The sequence below is a fragment of the Eucyclogobius newberryi genome, unplaced genomic scaffold (genome assembly GCF_026437365.1).
Source record: "Eucyclogobius newberryi isolate DKJ021-1_F unplaced genomic scaffold, fEucNew1.0.hap1 SCAF_4, whole genome shotgun sequence".
Classification (NCBI taxonomy): Eukaryota; Metazoa; Chordata; class Actinopteri; order Gobiiformes; family Gobiidae; genus Eucyclogobius; species Eucyclogobius newberryi.
The window spans coordinates 43,198,484-43,220,295 of record NW_027316056.1 but is presented as its reverse complement, the minus strand read 5'-3'; the positions used below and the strand labels follow the sequence as shown (position 1 = coordinate 43,220,295).

The window sequence follows — 21,812 nt, the reverse complement described above, 5'->3', positions numbered from 1 at the left end:
TGCTCTGTAAACTCTTAAGAACAGTCATAAAAACAGTTCTGCTGCTCTGTAAACCCCTAAGAACAGTCATAAAAACAGTTCTGCTGCTTTGTAAACCCTTAAGAACAGTCATAAAAACAGTTCTGCTCTGTAAACTCTTAAAAACAGTCATAAAAACAGTTCTGCTGCTCTGTAAACCCCTAAGAACAGTCATAAAAACAGTTCTGCTGCTCTGTAAACCCTTAAGAACAGTCATAAAAACAGTTCTGCTGCTCTGTAAACCCTTAAGAACGTCATAAAAACAGTTCTGCTGCTCTGTAAACCCTTAAGAACATTCATAAAAACAGTTCTGCTGCTCTGTAAACCCTTAAGAACATTCATAAAAACAGTTCTGCTGCTATGTAAACTCTTAAGAACAGTCATAAAAACAGTTCTGCTGCTCTGTAAACCCTTAAGAACAGTCATAAAAACAGTTCTGCTGCTCTGTAAACTCTTAAGAACAGTCATAAAAACAGTTCTGCTGCTCTGTAAACCCTTAAGAACATTCATAAAAACAGTTCTGCTGCTATGTAAACCCTTAAGAACGTCATAAAAACAGTTCTGCTGCTATGTAAACCCTTAAGAACGTCATAAAAACAGTTCTGCTGCTCTGTAAACCCTTAAGAACAGTCATAAAAACAGTTCTGCTGCTTTGTAAACTCTTAAGAACAGTCATAAAAACAGTTCTGCTGCTTTGTAAACTCTTAAGAACAGTCATAAAAACAGTTCTGCTGCTCTGTAAACCCTTAAGAACAGTCATAAAAACAGTTCTGCTGCTCTGTAAACTCTTAAGAACAGTCATAAAAACAGTTCTGCTGCTTTGTAAACTCTTAAGAACAGTCATAAAAACAGTTCTGCTGCTCTGTAAACCCCTAAGAACAGTCATAAAAACAGTTCTGCTGCTCTGTAAACCCTTAAGAACAGTCATAAAAACAGTTCTGCTCTGTAAACTCTTAAGAACAGTCATAAAAACAGTTCTGCTGCTCTGTAAACCCTTAAGAACAGTCATAAAAACAGTTCTGCTGCTCTGTAAACCCCTAAGAACAGTCATAAAAACAGTTCTGCTGCTCTGTAAACCCTTAAGAACAGTCATAAAAACAGTTCTGCTGCTCTGTAAACCCTTAAGAACAGTCATAAAAACAGTTCTGCTGCTCTGTAAACTCTTAAGAACATTCATAAAAACAGTTCTGCTGCTCTGTAAACTCTTAAGAACATTCATAAAAACAGTTCTGCTGCTCTGTAAACTCTTAAGAACAGTCATAAAAACAGTTCTGCTGCTTTGTAAACTCTTAAGAACAGTCATAAAAACAGTTCTGCTGCTCTGTAAACCCTTAAGAACATTCATAAAAACAGTTCTGCTGCTCTGTAAACCCTTAAGAACATTCATAAAAACAGTTCTGCTGCTCTGTAAACCCTTAAGAGCATTCATAAAAACAGTTCTGCTCTGTAAACTCTTAAGAACAGTCATAAAAACAGTTCTGCTGCTCTGTAAACCCTTAAGAACAGTCATAAAAACAGTTCTGCTGCTTTGTAAACCCCTAAGAACAGTCATAAAAACAGTTCTGCTGCTCTGTAAACACCTAAGAACAGTCATAAAAACAGTTCTGCTGCTCTGTAAACCCTTAAGAACAGTCATAAAAACAGTTCTGCTCTGTAAACTCTTAAGAACAGTCATAAAAACAGTTCTGCTGCTCTGTAAACTCTTAAGAACAGTCATAAAAACAGTTCTGCTGCTCTGTAAACCCCTAAGAACAGTCATAAAAACAGTTCTGCTGCTCTGTAAACCCTTAAGAACATTCATAAAAACAGTTCTGCTGCTCTGTAAACTCTTAAGAACAGTCATAAAAACAGTTCTGCTGCTCTGTAAACCCTTAAGAACAGTCATAAAAACAGTTCTGCTGCTCTGTAAACCCTTAAGAACATTCATAAAAACAGTTCTGCTGCTCTGTAAACCCTTAAGAACAGTCATAAAAACAGTTCTGCTGCTCTGTAAACCCTTAAGAACATTCATAAAAACAGTTCTGCTGCTCTGTAAACTCTTAAGAACAGTCATAAAAACAGTTCTGCTGCTCTGTAAACCCTTAAGAACAGTCATAAAAACAGTTCTGCTGCTCTGTAAACTCTTAAGAACAGTCATAAAAACAGTTCTGCTGCTTTGTAAACTCTTAAGAACAGTCATAAAAACAGTTCTGCTGCTCTGTAAACTCTTAAGAACAGTCATAAAAACAGTTCTGCTGCTTTGTAAACTCTTAAGAACAGTCATAAAAACAGTTCTGCTGCTCTGTAAACTCTTAAGAACAGTCATAAAAACAGTTCTGCTCTGTAAACTCTTAAGAACAGTCATAAAAACAGTTCTGCTGCTCTGTAAACCCTTAAGAACATTCATAAAAACAGTTCTGCTGCTCTGTAAACCCCTAAGAACATTCATAAAAACAGTTGTGCTGCTCTGTAAACTCTTAAGAACAGTCATAAAAACAGTTCTGCTGCTCTGTAAACCCTTAAGAACATTCATAAAAACAGTTCTGCTGCTCTGTAAACTCTTAAGAACAGTCATAAAAACAGTTCTGCTGCTCTGTAAACCCTTAAGAACAGTCATAAAAACAGTTCAACAGAAGAGAAATAGTCTCTATGAGGCACAGTCCAGTCGCTCCTTCACTTCTTTTGGTCTCAGGGACATGATGGACTCTTTCACACTAGGAGGGAGGAGTTTCACACTAGGAGGGAGGAGTTTCACATTAGGAGGGAGGAGTTTCACATTAGGAGGGAGGAGTTTCACATTAGGAGGGAGGAGTTTCACATTAGGAGGGAAGAGTTTTCAGGCTGTTCGAGGCCAGATTATCAACCGTCAAGACACACTTTTTAAACACATCGTACCAAAACATATGATGCTCCAGCGTGAACAAACACGCTGTGTCACCACGACTGGTCAGAGCAGGAAGAGGCTGGTCACCACGACTGGTCAGAGCAGGAAGAGGCTGGACAGCACGACTGGTCAGAGCAGGAAGAGGCTGGTCACCACGACTGGTCAGAGCAGGAAGAGGCTGGTCACCACGACTGGTCAGAGCAGGAAGAGGCTGGTCACCACGACTGGTCAGAGCAGGAAGAGGCTGGACAGCACGACTGGTCAGAGCAGGAAGAGGCTGGTCACCACGACTGGTCAGAGCAGGAAGAGGCTGGTCACCACGACTGGTCAGAGCAGGAAGAGGCTGGACAGCACGACTGGTCAGAGCAGGAAGAGGCTGGTCACCACGACTGGTCAGAGCAGGAAGAGGCTGGACAGCACGACTGGTCAGAGCAGGAAGAGGCTGGACACCACGACTGGTCAGAGCAGGAAGAGGCTGGACACCACGACTGGTCAGAGCAGGAAGAGGCTGGTCACCACGACTGGTCAGAGCAGGAAGAGGCTGGACAGCACCACGACTGGTCAGAGCAGGAAGAGGCTGGACAGCACGACTGGTCAGAGCAGGAAGAGGCTGGTCACCACGACTGGTCAGAGCAGGAAGAGGCTGGACACCACGACTGGTCAGAGCAGGAAGAGGCTGGACAGCACGACTGGTCAGAGCAGGAAGAGGCTGGACAGCACCACGACTGGTCAGAGCAGGAAGAGGCTGGACAGCACCACGACTGGTCAGAGCAGGAAGAGGCTGGTCACCACGACTGGTCAGAGCAGGAAGAGGCTGGACAGCACGACTGGTCAGAGCAGGAAGAGGCTGGACAGCACGACTGGTCAGAGCAGGAAGAGGCTGGACAGACCTGGATGTGTCCGACCTTCACGACCTAAAGCGAGAGAACGAGCGCTGCAGGAAAACGTTACAGTCTGAACAGTCACTTCTGACCCGCCTCATTCATGAGGCGTAAACATTTGTGAAAGAAAATGTGTAACTCCAAACGGACATGACATCAGGGTTACCTTGACCCCTGACCCCTAACCCTGACCCTTAACCCTGACCCCTACTAATCCCTAACCTCTGACCCCTACTAACCCTGACCCTTAACCCTGACCCCTATTAACCCCTGACCCATTACAGATTACAGCTGCAGTGTGTAATAAAGTATAAATGTGCAGACACTCAGACTCCGCCTCTGAAGGAGCAAAGGGAGGCAGCGGAGAACAGGAGCCATTTTAGGGCATTTGGATTCATCTAAACTCCAGATTATCACTTTGTGGCCATTTTATACAAACTCTGTAGTAAATGCATTGACTTATGGATCACCAAATATCCCATAGGTCCTCATAATGCACCCGATCACCAAATATCCCATATGTCCCCATAATGCACCCGATCACCAAATATCCCATAGGTCCTCATAATGCACCCGATCACCAAATATCCCATAGGTCCTCATAACGCACCCGATCACCAAATATCCCATAGGTCCTCATAATGCACCCGATCACCAAATATCCCATAGGTCCTCATAATGCACCCGATCACCAAATATCCCATATGTCCTCATAATGCACCCGATCACCAAATATCCCATAGGTCCTCATAATGCACCCGATCACCAAATATCCCATAGGTCCCCATAATGCACCCGATCACCAAATATCCCATAGGTCCTCATAATGCACCCGATCACCAAATATCCCATATGTCCCCATAATGCACCCGATCACCAAATATCCCATATGTCCTCATAATGCACCCGATCACCAAATATCCCATAGGTCCTCATAATGCACCCGATCACCAAATATCCCATAGGTCCTCATAATGCACCCGATCACCAAATATCCCATATGTCCTCACAATGCACCCGATCACCAAATATCCCTTATGTCCTCATAATGCACCCGATCACCAAATATCCCTTATGTCCTCATAATGCACCCGATCACCAAATATCCCATATGTCCCCATAATTCACCCAATCACCAAATATCCCTTATGTCCTCATAATGCACCCGATCACCAAATATCCCTTATGTCCTCATAATGCACCCGATCACCAAATATCCCATATGTCCCCATAATGCACCCGATCACCAAATATCCCGTAGGTCCTCATAACGCACCCGATCACCAAATATCCCTTATGTCCTCATAATGCACCCGATCACCAAATATCCCATAGGTCCTCATAATGCACCCGATCACCAAATATCCCATAGGTCCTCATTCATGAAGATGATTTGAGCTTTATTTGACCTTTATGGAGGACGTTAGTTTGGAATCAAAAGGACAAGGTCAAAGGTTACGTGAGTTTTTGACTTGGGCAGTGTGTCCCTCCCGCATCCTGCCCCCTACAGGCCACAGCGCAGTGTGTTCTAAACAGGCAGCTGTGAGGACGGCCGCGGGTCCTCGGGATGAGGACCCCTGTGTGATTAGCTCTGGAGCTAAATAAGCTAATGGAGCTAACAGAGCTACTGAAGCTCAGTGTGAGACAAACAGCCCCGGGGACAGAGCCGTGAGACATGGCAGAAGTGAAGCTGAAGGAGGAGACGGAGCTGTGGGAGCCCCGGGGCCCCTGTGGCTCCTGGGGGCCCGCGGAGGACACACACGGCTCGGGGTGAGTGCAGATGTGAGTAGAGCGGCCTCTGTCATCAGCAGCTGCGTAAAACAATTCCATTTATTACAGTGATTTTTGTGCGTGAGTAAAACCAATATCTGGAATATTTGTCAAGTTTGTGATGAGTTAGAGCGTGTCACGTGGTCCCGCGGGTACAGAAAGAAGCACTTCCGGTCATTTTGGATTGAAGACAAAGTGTGGCTCTTTGGCTCACATTACGGCTCTTTTTGCCGCTGGGAAGTTGAAAGTGCGTGCATATCTAATGAGGAGGGCGGGGCTAACCGTCTATTTATTTATGTTGTTTTAGGCTAAACTGGTGACACGAGCGCTCCTATTGGCTCAAAATTGTGGCCATATTTAATTTATTTTATGTTATTTTCATATTTTATTTACATTAATTAATGTATTTTATTTATGCTTAATTTGGCTTGATATTTGTTGCTTTTACTATTGTCCATGTTGAATCTCTAAAGCGCTGACGACAGCAATAACTCTTTTCTCAGTTTGATTCTGATAATCATTTGTTTTTCTTCCCCAAATATTACAGGAAATGACAAAGAGGAAACGATCCGACTCGTTACAAACATGTGACGAGAGCGGATTGAAATGTTCTCCATCTGTTTATGTCAGAATAACAACATAAAAAATACAGCTGAAATTACAGTATCGGAAATACAAGGTGCAATCTAAAGAGTAAAGAACATCTGCAGGAGCGATGGGCTTATCTTAGAGCAATAAAGCTCTAAAGACACACCTCAGAGTGTATAAAGCTCTAAAGACACACCTCAGAGTGTTAAAGCTCTAAAGACACACCTCAGTGTATAAAGCTCTAAAGACACACCTCAGAGTGTTATAAAGCTCTAAAGACGAACCTCAGAGTGTTATAAAGCTCTAAAGACACACCTCAGGGTGTTATAAAGCTCTAATGACACACCTCAGAGTGTATAAAGCTCTAAAGACACACCTCAGAGTGTATGAAGCTCTAAAGACACACCTCAGAGTGTATAAAGCTCTAAAGACACACCTCAGAGTGTTATAAAGCTCTAAAGACACACCTCAGAGTGTATAAAGCTCTAAAGACACACCTCAGAGTGTATAAAGCTCTAAAGACACACCTCAGAGTGTATAAAGCTCTAAAGACACACCTCAGAGTGTTATAAAGCTCTAAAGACACACCTCAGAGTGTTATAAAGCTCTAAAGACACACCTCAGAGTGTATAAAGCTCTAAAGACACACCTCAGAGTGTTATAAAGCTCTAAAGACACACCTCAGAGTGTATAAAGCTCTAAAGACACACCTCAGAGTGTATAAAGCTCTAAAGACACACCTCAGAGTGTATAAAGCTCTAAAGACACACTTCAGAGTGTATAAAGCTCTAAAGACACACCTCAGAGTGTATAAAACTCTAAAGACACACCTCAGAGTGTATAAAGCTCTAAAGACACACCTCAGAGTGTTATAAAGCTCTAAAGACACACCTCACAGTGTTATAAAGCTCTAAAGACACACCTCAGAGTGTATAAAGCTCTAAAGACACACCTCAGAGTGTTATAAAGCTCTAAAGACACACCTCAGAGTGTTATAAAGCTCTAAAGACACACCTCAGAGTGTTATAAAGCTCTAAAGACACACCTCACAGTGTTATAAAGCTCTAAAGACACACCTCAGAGTGTATAAAGCTCTAAAGACACACCTCAGAGTGTATAAAGCTCTAAAGACACACCTCAGAGTGTATAAAGCTCTAAAGACACACCTCAGAGTGTTATAAAGCTCTAAAGACACACCTCAGAGTGTATAAAGCTCTAAAGACACACCTCAGAGTGTATAAAGCTCTAAAGACACACCTCAGAGTGTATAAAGCTCTAAAGACACACCTCAGAGTGTATAAAGCTCTAAAGACACACCTCAGAGTGTTATAAAGCTCTAAAGACACACCTCAGAGTGTATAAAGCTCTAAAGACACACCTCAGAGTGTTATAAAGCTCTAAAGACACACCTCAGAGTGTATAAAGCTCTAAAGACACACCTCAGAGTGTTATAAAGCTCTAAAGACACACCTCAGAGTGTATAAAGCTCTAAAGACACACCTCAGAGTGTTATAAAGCTCTAAAGACACACCTCAGAGTGTATAAAGCTCTAAAGACACACCTCAGAGTGTTATAAAGCTCTAAAGACACACCTCAGAGTGTATAAAGCTCTAAAGACACACTTCAGAGTGTTATAAAGCTCTAAAGATACACCTCAGAGTGTATAAAGCTCTAAAGACACACTTCAGAGTGTATAAAGCTCTAAAGACACACCTCAGAGTGTATAAAGCTCTAAAGACACACTTCAGAGTGTATAAAGCTCTAAAGACACACCTCAGAGTGTTATAAAGCTCTAAAGACACACCTCAGAGTGTTATAAAGCTCTAAAGACACACTTCAGAGTGTATAAAGCTCTAAAGACACACCTCAGAGTGGATAAAGCTCTAAAGACACACCTCAGAGTGTTATAAAGCTCTAAAGACACACCTCAGAGTGTATAAAGCTCTAAAGACACACCTCAGAGTGTTATAAAGCTCTAAAGACACACCTCAGAGTGTTATAAAGCTCTAAAGACACACTTCAGAGTGTATAAAGCTCTAAAGACACACCTCAGAGTGTTATAAAGCTCTAAAGACACACCTCAGAGTGTATAAAGCTCTAAAGACACACCTCAGAGTGTATAAAGCTCTAAAGACACACCTCAGAGTGTTATAAAGCTCTAAAGACATGTCTCTGAGACCAAAAGAAGAGAAGGAGCGACTGGACTGTGCCTCATAGAGACTATTTCTATTCTGAATGTGACGTTTATTCACCTCAATTATGTCCAAAAGAACGGAACAAATCCTCCCAAACCAATCCACAAAGACACAAGAGGACATAAGACCATCTTTACACACAATGAGACACACACAAACACAACTAAAAGAGGGAAGAATAAGTCTGGACTTATTTATTTAAAGTGATAAACACATTTAAAATAGATGATCAAATAATAAAAATAATTGGGCTCTTTACAATGGTCACATGACAGACTCAATGACTCTGGACAGACAGAGGGGTCAGACAGAGGGGTCAGACAGAAGGGTCAGACAGAAGGGTCAGACAGAGGGGTCAGACAGAGGGGTCAGACAGAAGGGTCAGACAGAGGGGTCAGACAGAAGGGTCAGACAGAGGGGTCAGACAGAGGGGTCAGACAGAAGGGTCAGACAGAAGGGTCAGACAGAGGGGTCAGACAGAAGGGTCAGACAGAGGGGTCAGTCAGAGGGGTCAGTCAGGGCTGTGCGATGTTACAATCGACGGGACGGAACATAAAATTGCCTGTTATGAATTTTTTAAAAGTCCTGACAAAATAGTTTGTATCCAGTGATTTATTTGCTCCTTCTTTTCCCAGTGTAACGTGTCGAGAGGGAAACGAGAACTTCATAGTGACACTCACTTTTAGACACATTTCAAAGATAAAAGTGTAACATTTTATTTTCCTTGAATATCATTATAGATTTAGTTTGGTGAAGTATGCCCAACATAAATGACTTCATTTGAATCAGCAGGCCCTGGCAGTGAAGTGAAATAAAAGAGACTTTTCCCGTTTACTCTCGCTTCACCCTCGTCTCAAACAAACTATGAATTACTAAAGGTCTTTTTGTGACGCGCTCAGCTCGGCCCAGGATTAAAAAGTATCATTCAGGAGGATTTACAGTACGTTCAGTTCGGGTGACAGAGTCTAAGATGGAGATCCAGAACCTCAGCAATATTCAAGAACATGTCAACGTTGTTTTGTCTAACTAATCACCCTGTTGTTGTTTGTGTCCAGTGTGGAGCCCGCCCACCTGAAAGAGGAGGAGCCAGAGCTGTGCATCAAGCAGGAGCCGCAAGAGTTTCCTCTTCACATGGTCAGTGTGAAAAGTGAAGAGGATGAAGACAAGTCCTCTGTGCTTCATCAAAGAGCAACTGAGGAGAACAGAGAGGAAACTAATGTGACAGAAGCAGGCTGCAGCTCAGATCCACTCACACAGTTCCACTCAGATAGTGAGGAGCACACTGACAGCTCTGAAGACACCGAGCACTCAGAAGACTATAGTCAACAACAGGCCCACAGCAAGAGGAGCTACGCCATGGTTCCTCCTGGAGCTGCAGTGAGGGACAAAAGACCTTACAGCTGCTCAGAGTGTGGGAAGAGCTTTCCAAATAACTCCAGATTACAGCGGCACATGTTGGTTCACTCTGGAGAAAGACCTCACAAATGTCCACAGTGTTGGAAGACGTTTACCATGAATCATGATTTAAAGACACACATGTTGGTTCACTCGGATTTGAGGCCTCACAAATGCTCATTTTGTGAGAAGACGTTCAAGTTAAAAAAGACCTTACGGTTGCACATATCTTCGCACGCTGGCGGGAGACCTTACAGCTGCCCAGAGTGTGGGAAGAGCTACAGGCGGAAGTCTCAACTCTGGGACCACAAGTTCAGCCACACGGGAGAAAAGCGACACGAATGTCCAGAGTGTGGGATGAAGTTTACCCGGAAATTTGATGTAAAGCGACACATACTGAGTCACACAGGAGAGAGGTCCCACAAATGTTCAGTTTGTGAGAAAAGGTTTACACACAAACGTAGTCTCAAAAAACATCTGGTAAGTCAACATCACATGTGTCCAGTTTGTGAGGTCTTTTTTCCAGACAACATGGATCTGAAGGAACATCTGAAAACTCATGTGGAGGACGGGACTGTGGACCAGTCCATTCTGAGGTCATACAGCTGTTCAGAGTGTGGGAAGAAGTTTACGGATGACTCGGGACTGCAGAGACACATGTTAGCTCACTCAGAAGAAAGGACCCACAAATGTTCAGTTTGTGAGAAGACGTTTAAGTTAAAAAGTCATTTACAGTCCCACATTTTCCTGCACTCAGGAGAAAGACCTCACAGCTGCTCCGAGTGCGGGAAGAAGTTTCCAAATGAGTCTCGATTACAGAGACACATGTTGGTTCACTCAGAAGAACGACCTCACACGTGTTCAGAGTGTGGCAGGTCTTATAAACATAAATCTGGTCTCGGTCAACATTTGAAGCGTCTCCATCACATGTGTCCACTTTGTCACACACATTTTTCTAACAGGACTGAACTTGAAGTCCATCTGAGCTCTCATGTGGAGGACCCGACTGTGGAGCAGGTAACCATGGAATAACACGCCTGCTCCACCCACTCTTCAGGTCAGCAGTGGCATCAAGGGGCGTCCCAGAGCGCCCCCTGTCCTTAGAGCGCCCCTGTCCCAGAGCGCCCCTGTCCCAGAGCGCCCCTGTCCCAGAGCGTCCCCTGTCCTTAGAGCGCCCCTGTCCCAGAGCGCCCCTGTCTCAGATAGCCCCCTGTCCTTAGATCTGTCCTTAGATCTGTCGGAGGAGCCCCGGGGCCCCTGTGGCTCCTGGGGGCCCGCGGAGGAGGCCCGGGGCCCCTGTGGCTCCTGGGGGCCCGCGGAGGACACACACAGTGACGCGTAAGTCTCAAACAGGACCTGCACTCGGGTCCCGTTCTGGCTTTCAGTTTCCTGCAGCAGTTTGAGGACTTTTCCTCATTTTAAAGATGTTATATTTAGTTTTCACGTGTTAATCGCTATGGCAACTGTCCCGATCTCTCATTCCGAAACCCGTGGATAGAGCATGGATTGTGACGTCACAATTATTGTTGTTGTTGTTGTGTTAGTTTTAGTGGTTTTATTTTATCTCTGGATTTTTACAAAGCGTTTGACGTAGAACGTGGTTTTATTTTCAAATCATTCGAAAAGTGGTTTTGGTCATTTCTTTAATCGGAGCGAGACAAACTTGTCATGGGACCTCAGGGTGTCCTCAGGGTGTCCTCAGGGTGTTCCTCAGGATGTCCTCAGGGTGCTCCTCAGGGTGGTCCTCAGGGTGTCCATCAAGGTGTCCTCAGGAAGTCCATCAGGGTGTCCTCAGGGTGTCCTCAGGGTATTCCTCAGGGTGTTCCTTCAGGGTGTCCCTCAGAGTGTCCTCAGAGTGTCCTTCAGGGTGTTCCTAAGGATGTCCTTCAGGGTGTCCTCAGGGTGTCCCTTCAGGGTGTCCTTCAGGGTGTCCTCAGGGTGTCCTTCAAGGTGTCCTCAGGGTGTTCCTCAGGATGTCCTTCAGGGTGTCCTCAGGGTGATCCTCAGGATGTCCTTCAGGGTGTCCTCAGGGTGTCCTCAGGATGTTCCTCAGGATGTCTTTCAGGGTGGTCCTCAGGGTGGTCATCAGGGTGTCCTCAGGGTGTTCCTAAGGATGTCCTTCAGGGTGTCCTCAGGGTGTCCTCAGGGTGTTCCTCAGGGTGTTCCTCAGGGTGTTCCTTCAGGGTGTTCCTTCAGGGTATCCCCAGGGTGTCCTTCAGGGTGTCCTCAGGGTGGTCCTTCAGGGTGTTCCTTCAGGGTGTCCTTCAGGGTGTCCTTCAGGGTGTCCTTCAGGGTGTCCTCAGGGTGGTCCTTCAGGAAGTCCTCAGGGTGTCCCTTCAGGGTGTCCTTCAGGGTGTCCTCAGGGTGTCCTTCAAGGTGTCCTCAGGGTGTTCCTCAGGATGTCCTTCAGGGTGTTCCTCAGGATGTCCTTCAGGGTGTCCTTCAGGGTGTCCTTCAGGGTGTCCTCAGGGTGGTCCTTCAGGAAGTCCTCAGGGTGTCCCTTCAGGGTGTCCCTTCAGGGTGTCCTCAGGGTGTTCCTCAGGATGTCCTTCAGGGTGTCCTTCAGGGTGTCCTTCAGGGTGTCCTCAGGATGTTCCTCAGGATGTCCTTCAGGGTGGTCCTCAGGGTGGTCCTCAGGGTGTCCTCAGGGTGTCCTCAGGGTGTCCATCAAGGTGTCCTCAGGGAGTTCCTCAGGAAGTCCATCAGGGTGTCCTCAGGGTGTCCTCAGGGTGTTCCTCAGGGTGTTCCTTCAGGGTGTCCCTCAGAGTGTCCTCAGGGTGTCCTTCAGGGTGTTCCTAAGGATGTCCTTCAGGGTGTCCTCAGGGTGGTCCTTCAGGGTGTTCCTTCAGGGTGTCCTTCAGGGTGTCCTTCAGGGTGTCCTCAGGGTGGTCCTTCAGGGTGGTCCTTCAGGGTGTTCCTTCAGGGTGTCCTTCAGGGTGTCCTTCAGGAAGTCCTCAGGGAGGTTCTTCAGGGTGTCCTTCAGGGTTTCCTTCAGGGTGTCCTTCAGGGTGTCCTCGGGGTGGTCCTTCAGGGTGTTCCTCAGGGTGTCCTTCAGGGTGTCCTCAGGGAGTTCCTCATGGTGGTCCTCAGGGTGTCCTTCAGGATGTTCCTAAGGATGTCCTTCAGGGTGTCCTCAGGGTGTCCATCAAGGTGTCCTCAGGGAGTTCCTCAGGAAGTCCATCAGGGTGTCCTCAGGGTGTTCCTTCAGGGTGTCCCTCAGAGTGTCCTCAGGGTGTCTTTCAGGGTGTTCCTAAGGATGTCATTCAGGGTGTCCTCAGGGTGTCCTTCAGGGTGTCCTCAGGGTGGTCCTTCAGGGTGTTCCTTCAGGGTGTCCTTCAGGGTGTCCTCAGGGTGTCCTTCAGGGTGTCCTCAGGGTGGTCCTTCAGGGTGTTCCTTCAGGGTGTCCTTCAGGGTGTCCTCAGGGTGTTCCTTCAGGGTGTCCTCAGGGTGTCCTTCAGGGTGTCCTTCAGGGTGTTCCTTCAGGGTGTCCTTCAGGGTGTCCTCAGGGTGGTCCTTCAGGGTGTTCCTTCAGGGTGTCCTTCAGGGTGTCCTTCAGGAAGTCCTCAGGGTGTCCTTCAGGGTGTCCTTCAGGGTGTCCTTCAGGAAGTCCTCAGGGTGTCCTTCAGGGTTTCCTTCAGGGTGTCCTCGGGGTGGTCCTTCAGGGTGTCCTTCAGGGTGTCCTTCAGAGTGTCCTCAGAGTGTCCTCAGAGTGTCCTCAGAGTGTCCTTCAGAGTGTCCTTCAGAGTGTCCTTCAGAGTGTCCTCAGGGTGTCCTCAGGGTGTCCTCAGGGTGTCCTCAGTGTCCTTCAGAGTGTCGTTCAGGGTGTCGTTCAGAGTGTCCCTCAGAGTGTCCCTCAGAGTGTCCTTCAGAGTGTCCTTCAGAGTGTCCTCAGTGTCCTTCAGAGTGTCCTTCAGAGTGTCCTTCAGAGTGTCCTCAGAGTGTCCTTCAGGGTGTCTTCAGAGTGGCCTCAGAGTGTCCTCAGAGTGTCCTCCAGAGTGTCCCTCAGAGTGTCCTCAGAGTGTCCTTCAGAGTGTCCTCAGGGTGTCCTCAGGGTGTCCTCAGTGTCCTTCAGAGTGTCCTTCAGAGTGTCCTTCAGAGTGTCCTCCAGAGTGTCCTCAGAGTGTCCTCAGGGTGTCCTTCAGAGTGTCCCTCAGAGTGTCCCTCAGAGTGTCCTTCAGAGTGTCCTTCAGAGTGTCCTCAGGGTGTCCTTCAGGGTGTCCTCAGTGTGTCCTCAGTGTGTCCTCAGAGTGTCCTCAGAGTGTCCTTCAGAGTGTCCCTCAGAGTGTCCCTCAGAGTGTCCCTCAGAGTGTCCTTCAGAGTGTCCTCAGGGTGTCCTTCAGGGTGTCCTCAGTGTGTCCTCAGAGTGTCCTCAGAGTGTCCCTCAGAGTGTCCTTCAGAGTGTCCCTCAGAGTGTCCCTCAGAGTGTCCTCAGAGTGTCCTCAGAGTGTCCCTCAGAGTGTCCTCAGAGTGTCCCTCAGAGTGTCCCTCAGAGTGTCCCTCAGAGTGTCCTCAGAGTGTCCCTCAGAGTGTCCTTCAGGGTGTCCTCAGAGTGTCCCTCAGAGTGTCCTTCAGAGTGTCCTTCAGAGTGTCCCTCAGAGTGTCCTCAGAGTGTCCTTCAGGGTGTCCTCAGAGTGTCCTTAGAGTGTCCTCAGAGTGTCCCTCAGAGTGTCCTTCAGGGTGTCCTTCAGGGTGTCCTTCAGGGTGTCCTCAGAGTGTCCTTAGAGTGTCCTCAGAGTGTCCCTCAGAGTGTCCTTCAGGGTGTCCTTCAGAGTGTCCTTCAGGGTGTCCTCAGAGTGTCCTCAGAGTGTCCCTCAGAGTGTCCTTCAGGGTGTCCTCAGAGTGTCCTCAGAGTGTCCTCAGAGTGTCCTCAGAGTGTCCTTCAGGGTGTCCTTCAGAGTGTCCTTCAGGGTGTCCTCAGAGTGTCCTCAGAGTGTCCTCAGAGTGTCCTTCAGGGTGTCCTCAGAGTGTCCTCAGAGTGTCCTCAGAGTGTCCTCAGAGTGTCCTCAGAGTGTCCTTCAGGGTGTCCCTCAGAGTGTCCCTCAGAGTGTCCCTCAGAGTGTCCCTCAGAGTGTCCCTCAGAGTGTCCCTCAGAGTGTCCTTCAGAGTGTCCTTCAGAGTGTCCTCAGAGTGTCCTCAGAGTGTCCTTCAGGGTGTCCTCAGAGTGTCCTCAGAGTGTCCTCAGAGTGTCCTTCAGGGTGTCCCTCAGAGTGTCCCTCAGAGTGTCCCTCAGAGTGTCCTCAGAGTGTCCCTCAGAGTGTCCCTCAGAGTGTCCTCAGAGTGTCCTTCAGGGTGTCCTCAGAGTGTCCTTAGAGTGTCCTCAGAGTGTCCCTCAGAGTGTCCTTCAGGGTGTCCTTCAGGGTGTCCTTCAGGGTGTCCTTCAGAGTGTCCCTCAGAGTGTCCCTCAGAGTGTCCTTCAGGGTGTCCTCAGAGTGTCCTCAGAGTGTCCTCAGAGTGTCCTCAGAGTGTCCTCAGAGTGTCCTCAGAGTGTCCTCAGACTGTTCCTCAATATTTCCCGATTAAACCTTTATTTTGTGAAATGATCATTTAAATTTGAAACTGTTTATTTTGATACAATTATCAAAATAAACACAAACACATTTAAATTAAAATTAAAGTCCAACTTGGTCCATCCATGTTCTACCGCTTGTTCCCTTTCGGGGTCGCGGGTGACTGGAGCCTGTCCCAGTGACTTCAGGCCTTAGGCGGGGTACAGCCGGGACAGTGGTCAACACAGAGACATGGACATGGACATTACAGACACTTCACTCTCACATTCTTTCACTCGGGCCAATTTAGACTTTCCAATTCTACCTCACACATCATGTGATTGGACGGTGGGAGGAGCCGGAGAACTCGGAGAGAACCCACGGTAACACGGGGAGAACATGCAAACTCCACCCAGAGAGATCATGTGATGTTGGTCTGGTCCGGGAATCGAACCCATGATCTCCTTCTTGGGAGGCAAGAGGCCTAAAATTTGTCCATTTTAGATTTAAGTTCAAATGTCAGTTTTTCCATTTGCCTGATGTCTGTCCCTCTCTCAGTTCAGTCCTTGATCTTTGGTGATGTTTGTGTCCATTTCTTTGTGATCTTTTTTCCTGCAGCCAAAAGTACTTTCCAAAAGTACACTCAAAGTACACTCCAAAAGTACACTTCAAAAGTACACTTCAAAAGAACACTTCAAAAGAACACTTCAAAAGTACATTCCAAAAGTACACTCCAATAGTACCTTCCCAAAGTACCTTCCAAAACTACATTCAAAAGTATATTCCAAAAGTACTTTCCAAAAGTACATTCAAAAGTACATTCAAAAGTTCATTCAAAAGTACATTCAAAAGTACATTCCAAAAATACACTCCAAAAGTACACTCCAAAAGTACATTCAAAAGTACATTCAAAAGTACATTCAAAAGTTCATTCAAAAGTACATTCCAAAAATACACTCCAAAAGTACACTCCAAAAGTACACTTCAAAAGAACACTTCAAAAGAACACTTCAAAAGTACATTCAAAAGTACATTCAAAAGTACATTCCAAAAGTACACTCCAATAGTACCTTCCCAAAGTACCTTCCAAAACTACATTCAAAAGTATATTCCAAAAGTACTTTCCAAAAGTACATTCCAAAAGTACTTTTGGAATGTACACTCCAAAAGTACACTCCAAAAGTACATTCAAAAGTACATTCAAAAGTACATTCAAAAGTACATTCAAAAGTACATTCAAAAGTACATTCCAAAAATACACTCCAAAAGTACACTCCAAAAGTACATTCAAAAGTACATTTCAAAAGCACTTTCCAAGAGTACTTTTCCAATAGTACATCAAAAAGTACACTCCAAAAGTACACTCCAAAAGTACACTTCAAAAGTACACTTCAAAAGAACACTTCAAAAGTACATTCAAAAGTACATTCCAAAAGTACACTCCAATAGTACCTTCCCAAAGTACCTTCCAAAACTACATTCAAAAGTATATTCCAAAAGTACTTTCCAAAAGTACATTCCAAAAGTACTTTTGGAATGTACACTCCAAAAGTACACTCCAAAAGTACATTCAAAAGTACATTCAAAAGTTCATTCAAAAGTACATTCCAAAAATACACTCCAAAAGTACACTCCAAAAGTACATTCAAAAGTACATTCAAAAGTACATTCAAAAGTTCATTCAAAAGTACATTCCAAAAATACACTCCAAAAGTACACTCCAAAAGTACATTCAAAAGTACATTTCAAAAGCACTTTCCAAGAGTACTTTTCCAATAGTACATCAAAAAGTACACTCCAAAAGTACACTCCAAAAGTACACTCCAAAAGTACATTCAAAAGTACATTTCAAAAGCACTTTCCAAGAGTACTTTTCCAATAGTACATCAAAAAGTACACTCCAAAAGTACACTCCAAAAGTACACTTCAAAAGAACACTTCAAAAGTACATTCAAAAGTACATTCCAAAAGTACACTCCAATAGTACCTTCCCAAAGTACCTTCCAAAACTACATTCAAAAGTATATTCCAAAAGTACTTTCCAAAAGTACATTCCAAAAGTACTTTTGGAATGTACACTCCAAAAGTACACTCCAAAAGTACATTCAAAAGTATTTTCCAAAAGTACACTTCCAAAATACACTCCAAAATACACTCCAAAAGTACACTCCAAAAGTACATTCAAAAGTACATTCAAAAGTTCATTCAAAAGTACATTCCAAAAATACACTCCAAAAGTACACTCCAAAAGTACATTCCAAAAGCACTTTCCAAGAGTACTTTTCCAATAGTACATCAAAAAGTACACTCCAAAAGTACACTCCAAAAGTACACTTCAAAAGAACACTTCAAAAGTACATTCAAAAGTACATTCAAAAGTACACTCCAAAAGTACACTCCAAAAGTACACTTCAAAAGTACACTTCAAAAGAACACTTCAAAAGTACATTCAAAAGTACATTCCAAAAGTACACTCCAATAGTACCTTCCCAAAGTACCTTCCAAAACTACATTCAAAAGTATATTCCAAAAGTACTTTCCAAAAGTACATTCAAAAGTACATTCAAAAGTTCATTCAAAAGTACATTCAAAAGTACATTCCAAAAATACACTCCAAAAGTACACTCCAAAAGTACATTCAAAAGTACATTCAAAAGTACATTCAAAAGTTCATTCAAAAGTACATTCCAAAAATACACTCCAAAAGTACACTCCAAAAGTACATTCAAAAGTACATTTCAAAAGCACTTTCCAAGAGTACTTTTCCAATAGTACATCAAAAAGTACACTCCAAAAGTACACTCCAAAAGTACACTTCAAAAGTACACTTCAAAAGAACACTTCAAAAGTACATTCAAAAGTACATTCCAAAAGTACACTCCAATAGTACCTTCCCAAAGTACCTTCCAAAACTACATTCAAAAGTATATTCCAAAAGTACTTTCCAAAAGTACATTCCAATGTACACTCCAAAAGTACATTCAAAAGTATTTTCCAAAAGTACACTTCAAAATTACACTCCAAAAGTACATTCCAAAGTATATTCAAAAACGTGTGAAAGTGTTTGTTTGTAACGCTGTTGTTGTTTGTGTCCAGTGTGGAGCCCGCCCACCTGAAAGAGGAGGAGCCAGAGCTGTGCATCAAGCAGGAGCCGCAAGAGTTTCCTCTTCACATGGTCAGTGTGAAAAGTGAAGAGGATGAAGACAAGTCCTCTGTGCTTCATCAAAGAGCAACTGAGGAGAACAGAGAGGAAACTAATGTGACAGAAGCAGGCTGCAGCTCAGATCCACTCACACAGTTCCACTCAGATAGTGAGGAGCACACTGACAGCTCTGAAGACACCGAGCACTCAGAAGACTATAGTCAACAACAGGCCCACAGCAAGAGGAGCTACGCCATGGTTCCTCCTGACCACACACCATACAGCTGCTCAGGCCAAAGACCATACTGCTGCTCAGAGTGTGGGAGGAGCTTCAGGTGGAAGTCACAGTTACAGGAGCACGAGTTCAGTCACTCGGCAGAGAAGCCTCACAAATGTCCCGAGTGTGGAACGATGTTTGCGAGAAAATCAAATTTAAAGCGACATATGTTGAGTCACGTGGGAGAAAAGCCTCACAAATGTTCAGATTGTGAAAAAAGTTTTACACAAAAAAATTGTCTGAGAAAACATCTGATAAATGTCCATCACATGTGCACCGTTTGTGAGGTCTGTTTCCCTGATGACGTGACTCTGAAGGAACATCTGAAGACTCACGAAGAGGACGGGACTCTACACCTGTCATTTCTAAAGTCATACAGCTGGTCAGACTGCAGACCATACAGCTGTTCGGAGTGTGGGAAGAGGTTTGCATGGGAGCCGGATGTGGAGCAGCACATGTCGGTTCACGCTGAAGAAAAGCCGTACAAATGTTCATTTTGTGAGAAGAAGTTTAAGTTCCAAAGTCATTTGCAGATGCACACGTTGGTTCACTCAGGAGAGAAACCTTTCAGCTGCTCAGAGTGTGGGAAGAGGTTTCCAAGGAAGCGAGATGTAAAAACCCACATGTCTGTTCACACCAGAGAGAGGCCTCACTCCTGCTCCTTCTGTGGGAAAAGTTATAAAGAAAAATGTGGTTTGTCCCGACACTTGAGGCGTGTCCATCCCATCTGCCCCGTGTGTCACGAGTATTACCCCAACAAGAGTGAACTAACGGGACATCTGAACTCTCATGTGGAGGACGAGGCTGTGGACCAGAGCAGGAGGAGCTTTTTACACAGACACATGGATCACTCACAGACATTCAGCACCAGCTGAGCTTTTAGAGGACATCATGAGCTTTTAGAGGACATCATGAGCTTTTAGAGGACATCATGAGAGGACATCATGAGCTTTTAGAGGACATCATGAGAGGACATCATGAGAGGACATCATGAGAGGACATCATGAGAGGACATCATGAGAGGACATCATGAGAGGACATAAGGGCTGAAGTTGTCTCTCTTGATCAACAGCTGAACATTTCTACATTTACAGCTGGATTTATGGGACGTTAGATTCACAGTTTGAGCTTGTTCAGGGCGAATAGTGCGAGTCATTTATCTCATTTATCTCTGACAGTTTTTATTTTATTGTTAAAAAATATCATCAGAGCTGAGAGTATCTGGGAGTGAGGGCTCTACTGCTGTGAGAGTGTGTTACCATGGTTACAGCGCCTGCTTATAGGACAGTAACTGTTGAGTTTAATGAGAACTGAATGTGTTTAAATGCAACATTACACATGAGCGTTTTATGTCCCGCCCACAATCAACCCGCGGGTCACGAGACGAGGGTCACGAGACAACCCGAGGGTCACGAGACGAGGGTCACGAGACAACCCGAGGGTCACGAGACAACCCGAGGGTCACGAGACAACCCGAGGGTCACGGGACAACCCGAGGGTCACGGGACAACCCGAGGGTCACGAGACAACCCGCGGGTCACGAGACGAGGGTCACGGGACAACCCGAGGGTCACGGGACAACCCAAGGGTCGCGAGACAACCCTAGGGTCACGAGACAACCTGAGAGTCACGGGACAACCCGAGGGTCACGGGACAACCTGAGAGTCACGGGACAACCCGAGGGTCACGGGACAACCCGAGGGTCACGGGACAACCCGAGGGTCACGGGACAACCCGAGGGTCACGAGACGAGGGTCACGAGACGAGGGTCACGGGACAACCCGAGGGTCACGGGACAACCCGCGGGTCACAAGACGAGGGTCACGAGACGAGGGTCACGAGACAACCCGAGGGTCACGAGACGAGGGTCACGAGACGAGGGTCACGAGACGAGGGTCACGAGACAACCCGAGGGTCACGAGACAACCCGAGGGTCACGAGACAACCCGCGGGTCACGAGACGAGGGTCACGGGACAACCCGCGGGTCACGAGACGAGGGTCACGGGACAACCCGCGGGTCACGAGACGAGGGTCACGGGACAACCCGCGGGTCACGAGACGAGGGTCACGGGACAACCCGAGGGTCACGGGACAACCCGAGGGTCACGGGACAACCCGAGGGTCACGGGACAACCCGAGGGTCACGAGACAACCCTAGGGTCACGAGACAACCTGAGAGTCACGGGACAACCCGAGGGTCACGGGACAACCCGAGGGTCACGGGACAACCCGAGGGTCACGGGACAACCCGAGGGTCACGGGACAACCCTAGGGTCACGAGACAACCCTAGGGTCACGAGACAACCCTAGGGTCACGAGACAACCTGAGAGTCACGGGACAACCCGAGGGTCACGGGACAACCCGAGGGTCACGGGACAACCCGAGGGTCACGGGACAACCCGAGGGTCACGGGACAACCCGAGGGTCACGAGACGAGGGTCACGAGACGAGGGTCACGGGACAACCCGAGGGTCACGGGACAACCCGCGGGTCACGAGACGAGGGTCACGAGACGAGGGTCACGAGACGAGGGTCACGAGACAACCCGAGGGTCACGAGACGAGGGTCACGAGACGAGGGTCACGAGACGAGGGTCACGAGACAACCCGAGGGTCACGAGACAACCCGAGGGTCACGAGACAACCCGCGGGTCACGAGACGAGGGTCACGGGACAACCCGCGGGTCACGAGACGAGGGTCACGGGACAACCCGAGGGTCACGGGACAACCCGAGGGTCACGGGACAACCCGAGAGTCACGGGACAACCCGAGGGTCACGGGACAACCCGAGGGTCACGAGACAACCCGAGGGTCACGGGACAACCCGAGGGTCACGGGACAACCCGAGGGTCACGAGACGAGGGTCACGAGACGAGGGTCACGAGACAACCCGAGGGTCACGAGACGAGGGTCGCGAGACAACCCGAGGGTCACGAGACAACCCGAGGGTCACGGGACAACCCGAGGGTCACGAGACGAGGGTCACGAGACGAGGGTCACGAGACAACCCGAGGGTCACGAGACAACCCGAGGGTCACGAGACAACCCGAGGGTCACGAGACAACCCGAGGGTCACGAGACGAGGGTCACGAGACGAGGGTCACGAGACGAGGGTCACGAGACAACCCGCGGGTCACGAGACAACCCGCGGGTCACGAGACGAGGGTCACGAGACGAGGGTCACGAGATAACCCG

At 46.7% G+C, this 21,812-nt stretch overlaps 1 protein-coding gene across 1 annotated transcript; it reads left to right on the top strand.

Annotated features, from left to right (window-relative positions):
- Nucleotides 1-5,191: 5,191 nt before the first annotated feature.
- Nucleotides 5,192-20,302, top strand: LOC140377225 (uncharacterized). The gene is made up of 3 exons (XM_072462572.1): nt 5,192-5,532; nt 9,371-10,306; nt 18,638-20,302. Exons 1-3 carry the CDS (start codon nt 5,438-5,440, stop codon nt 19,488-19,490), a joined length of 1,884 nt encoding a protein of 627 aa, XP_072318673.1. The 5' UTR covers nt 5,192-5,437; the 3' UTR covers nt 19,491-20,302.
- The last annotated feature ends 1,510 nt before the right edge of the window (nt 20,303-21,812 follow it).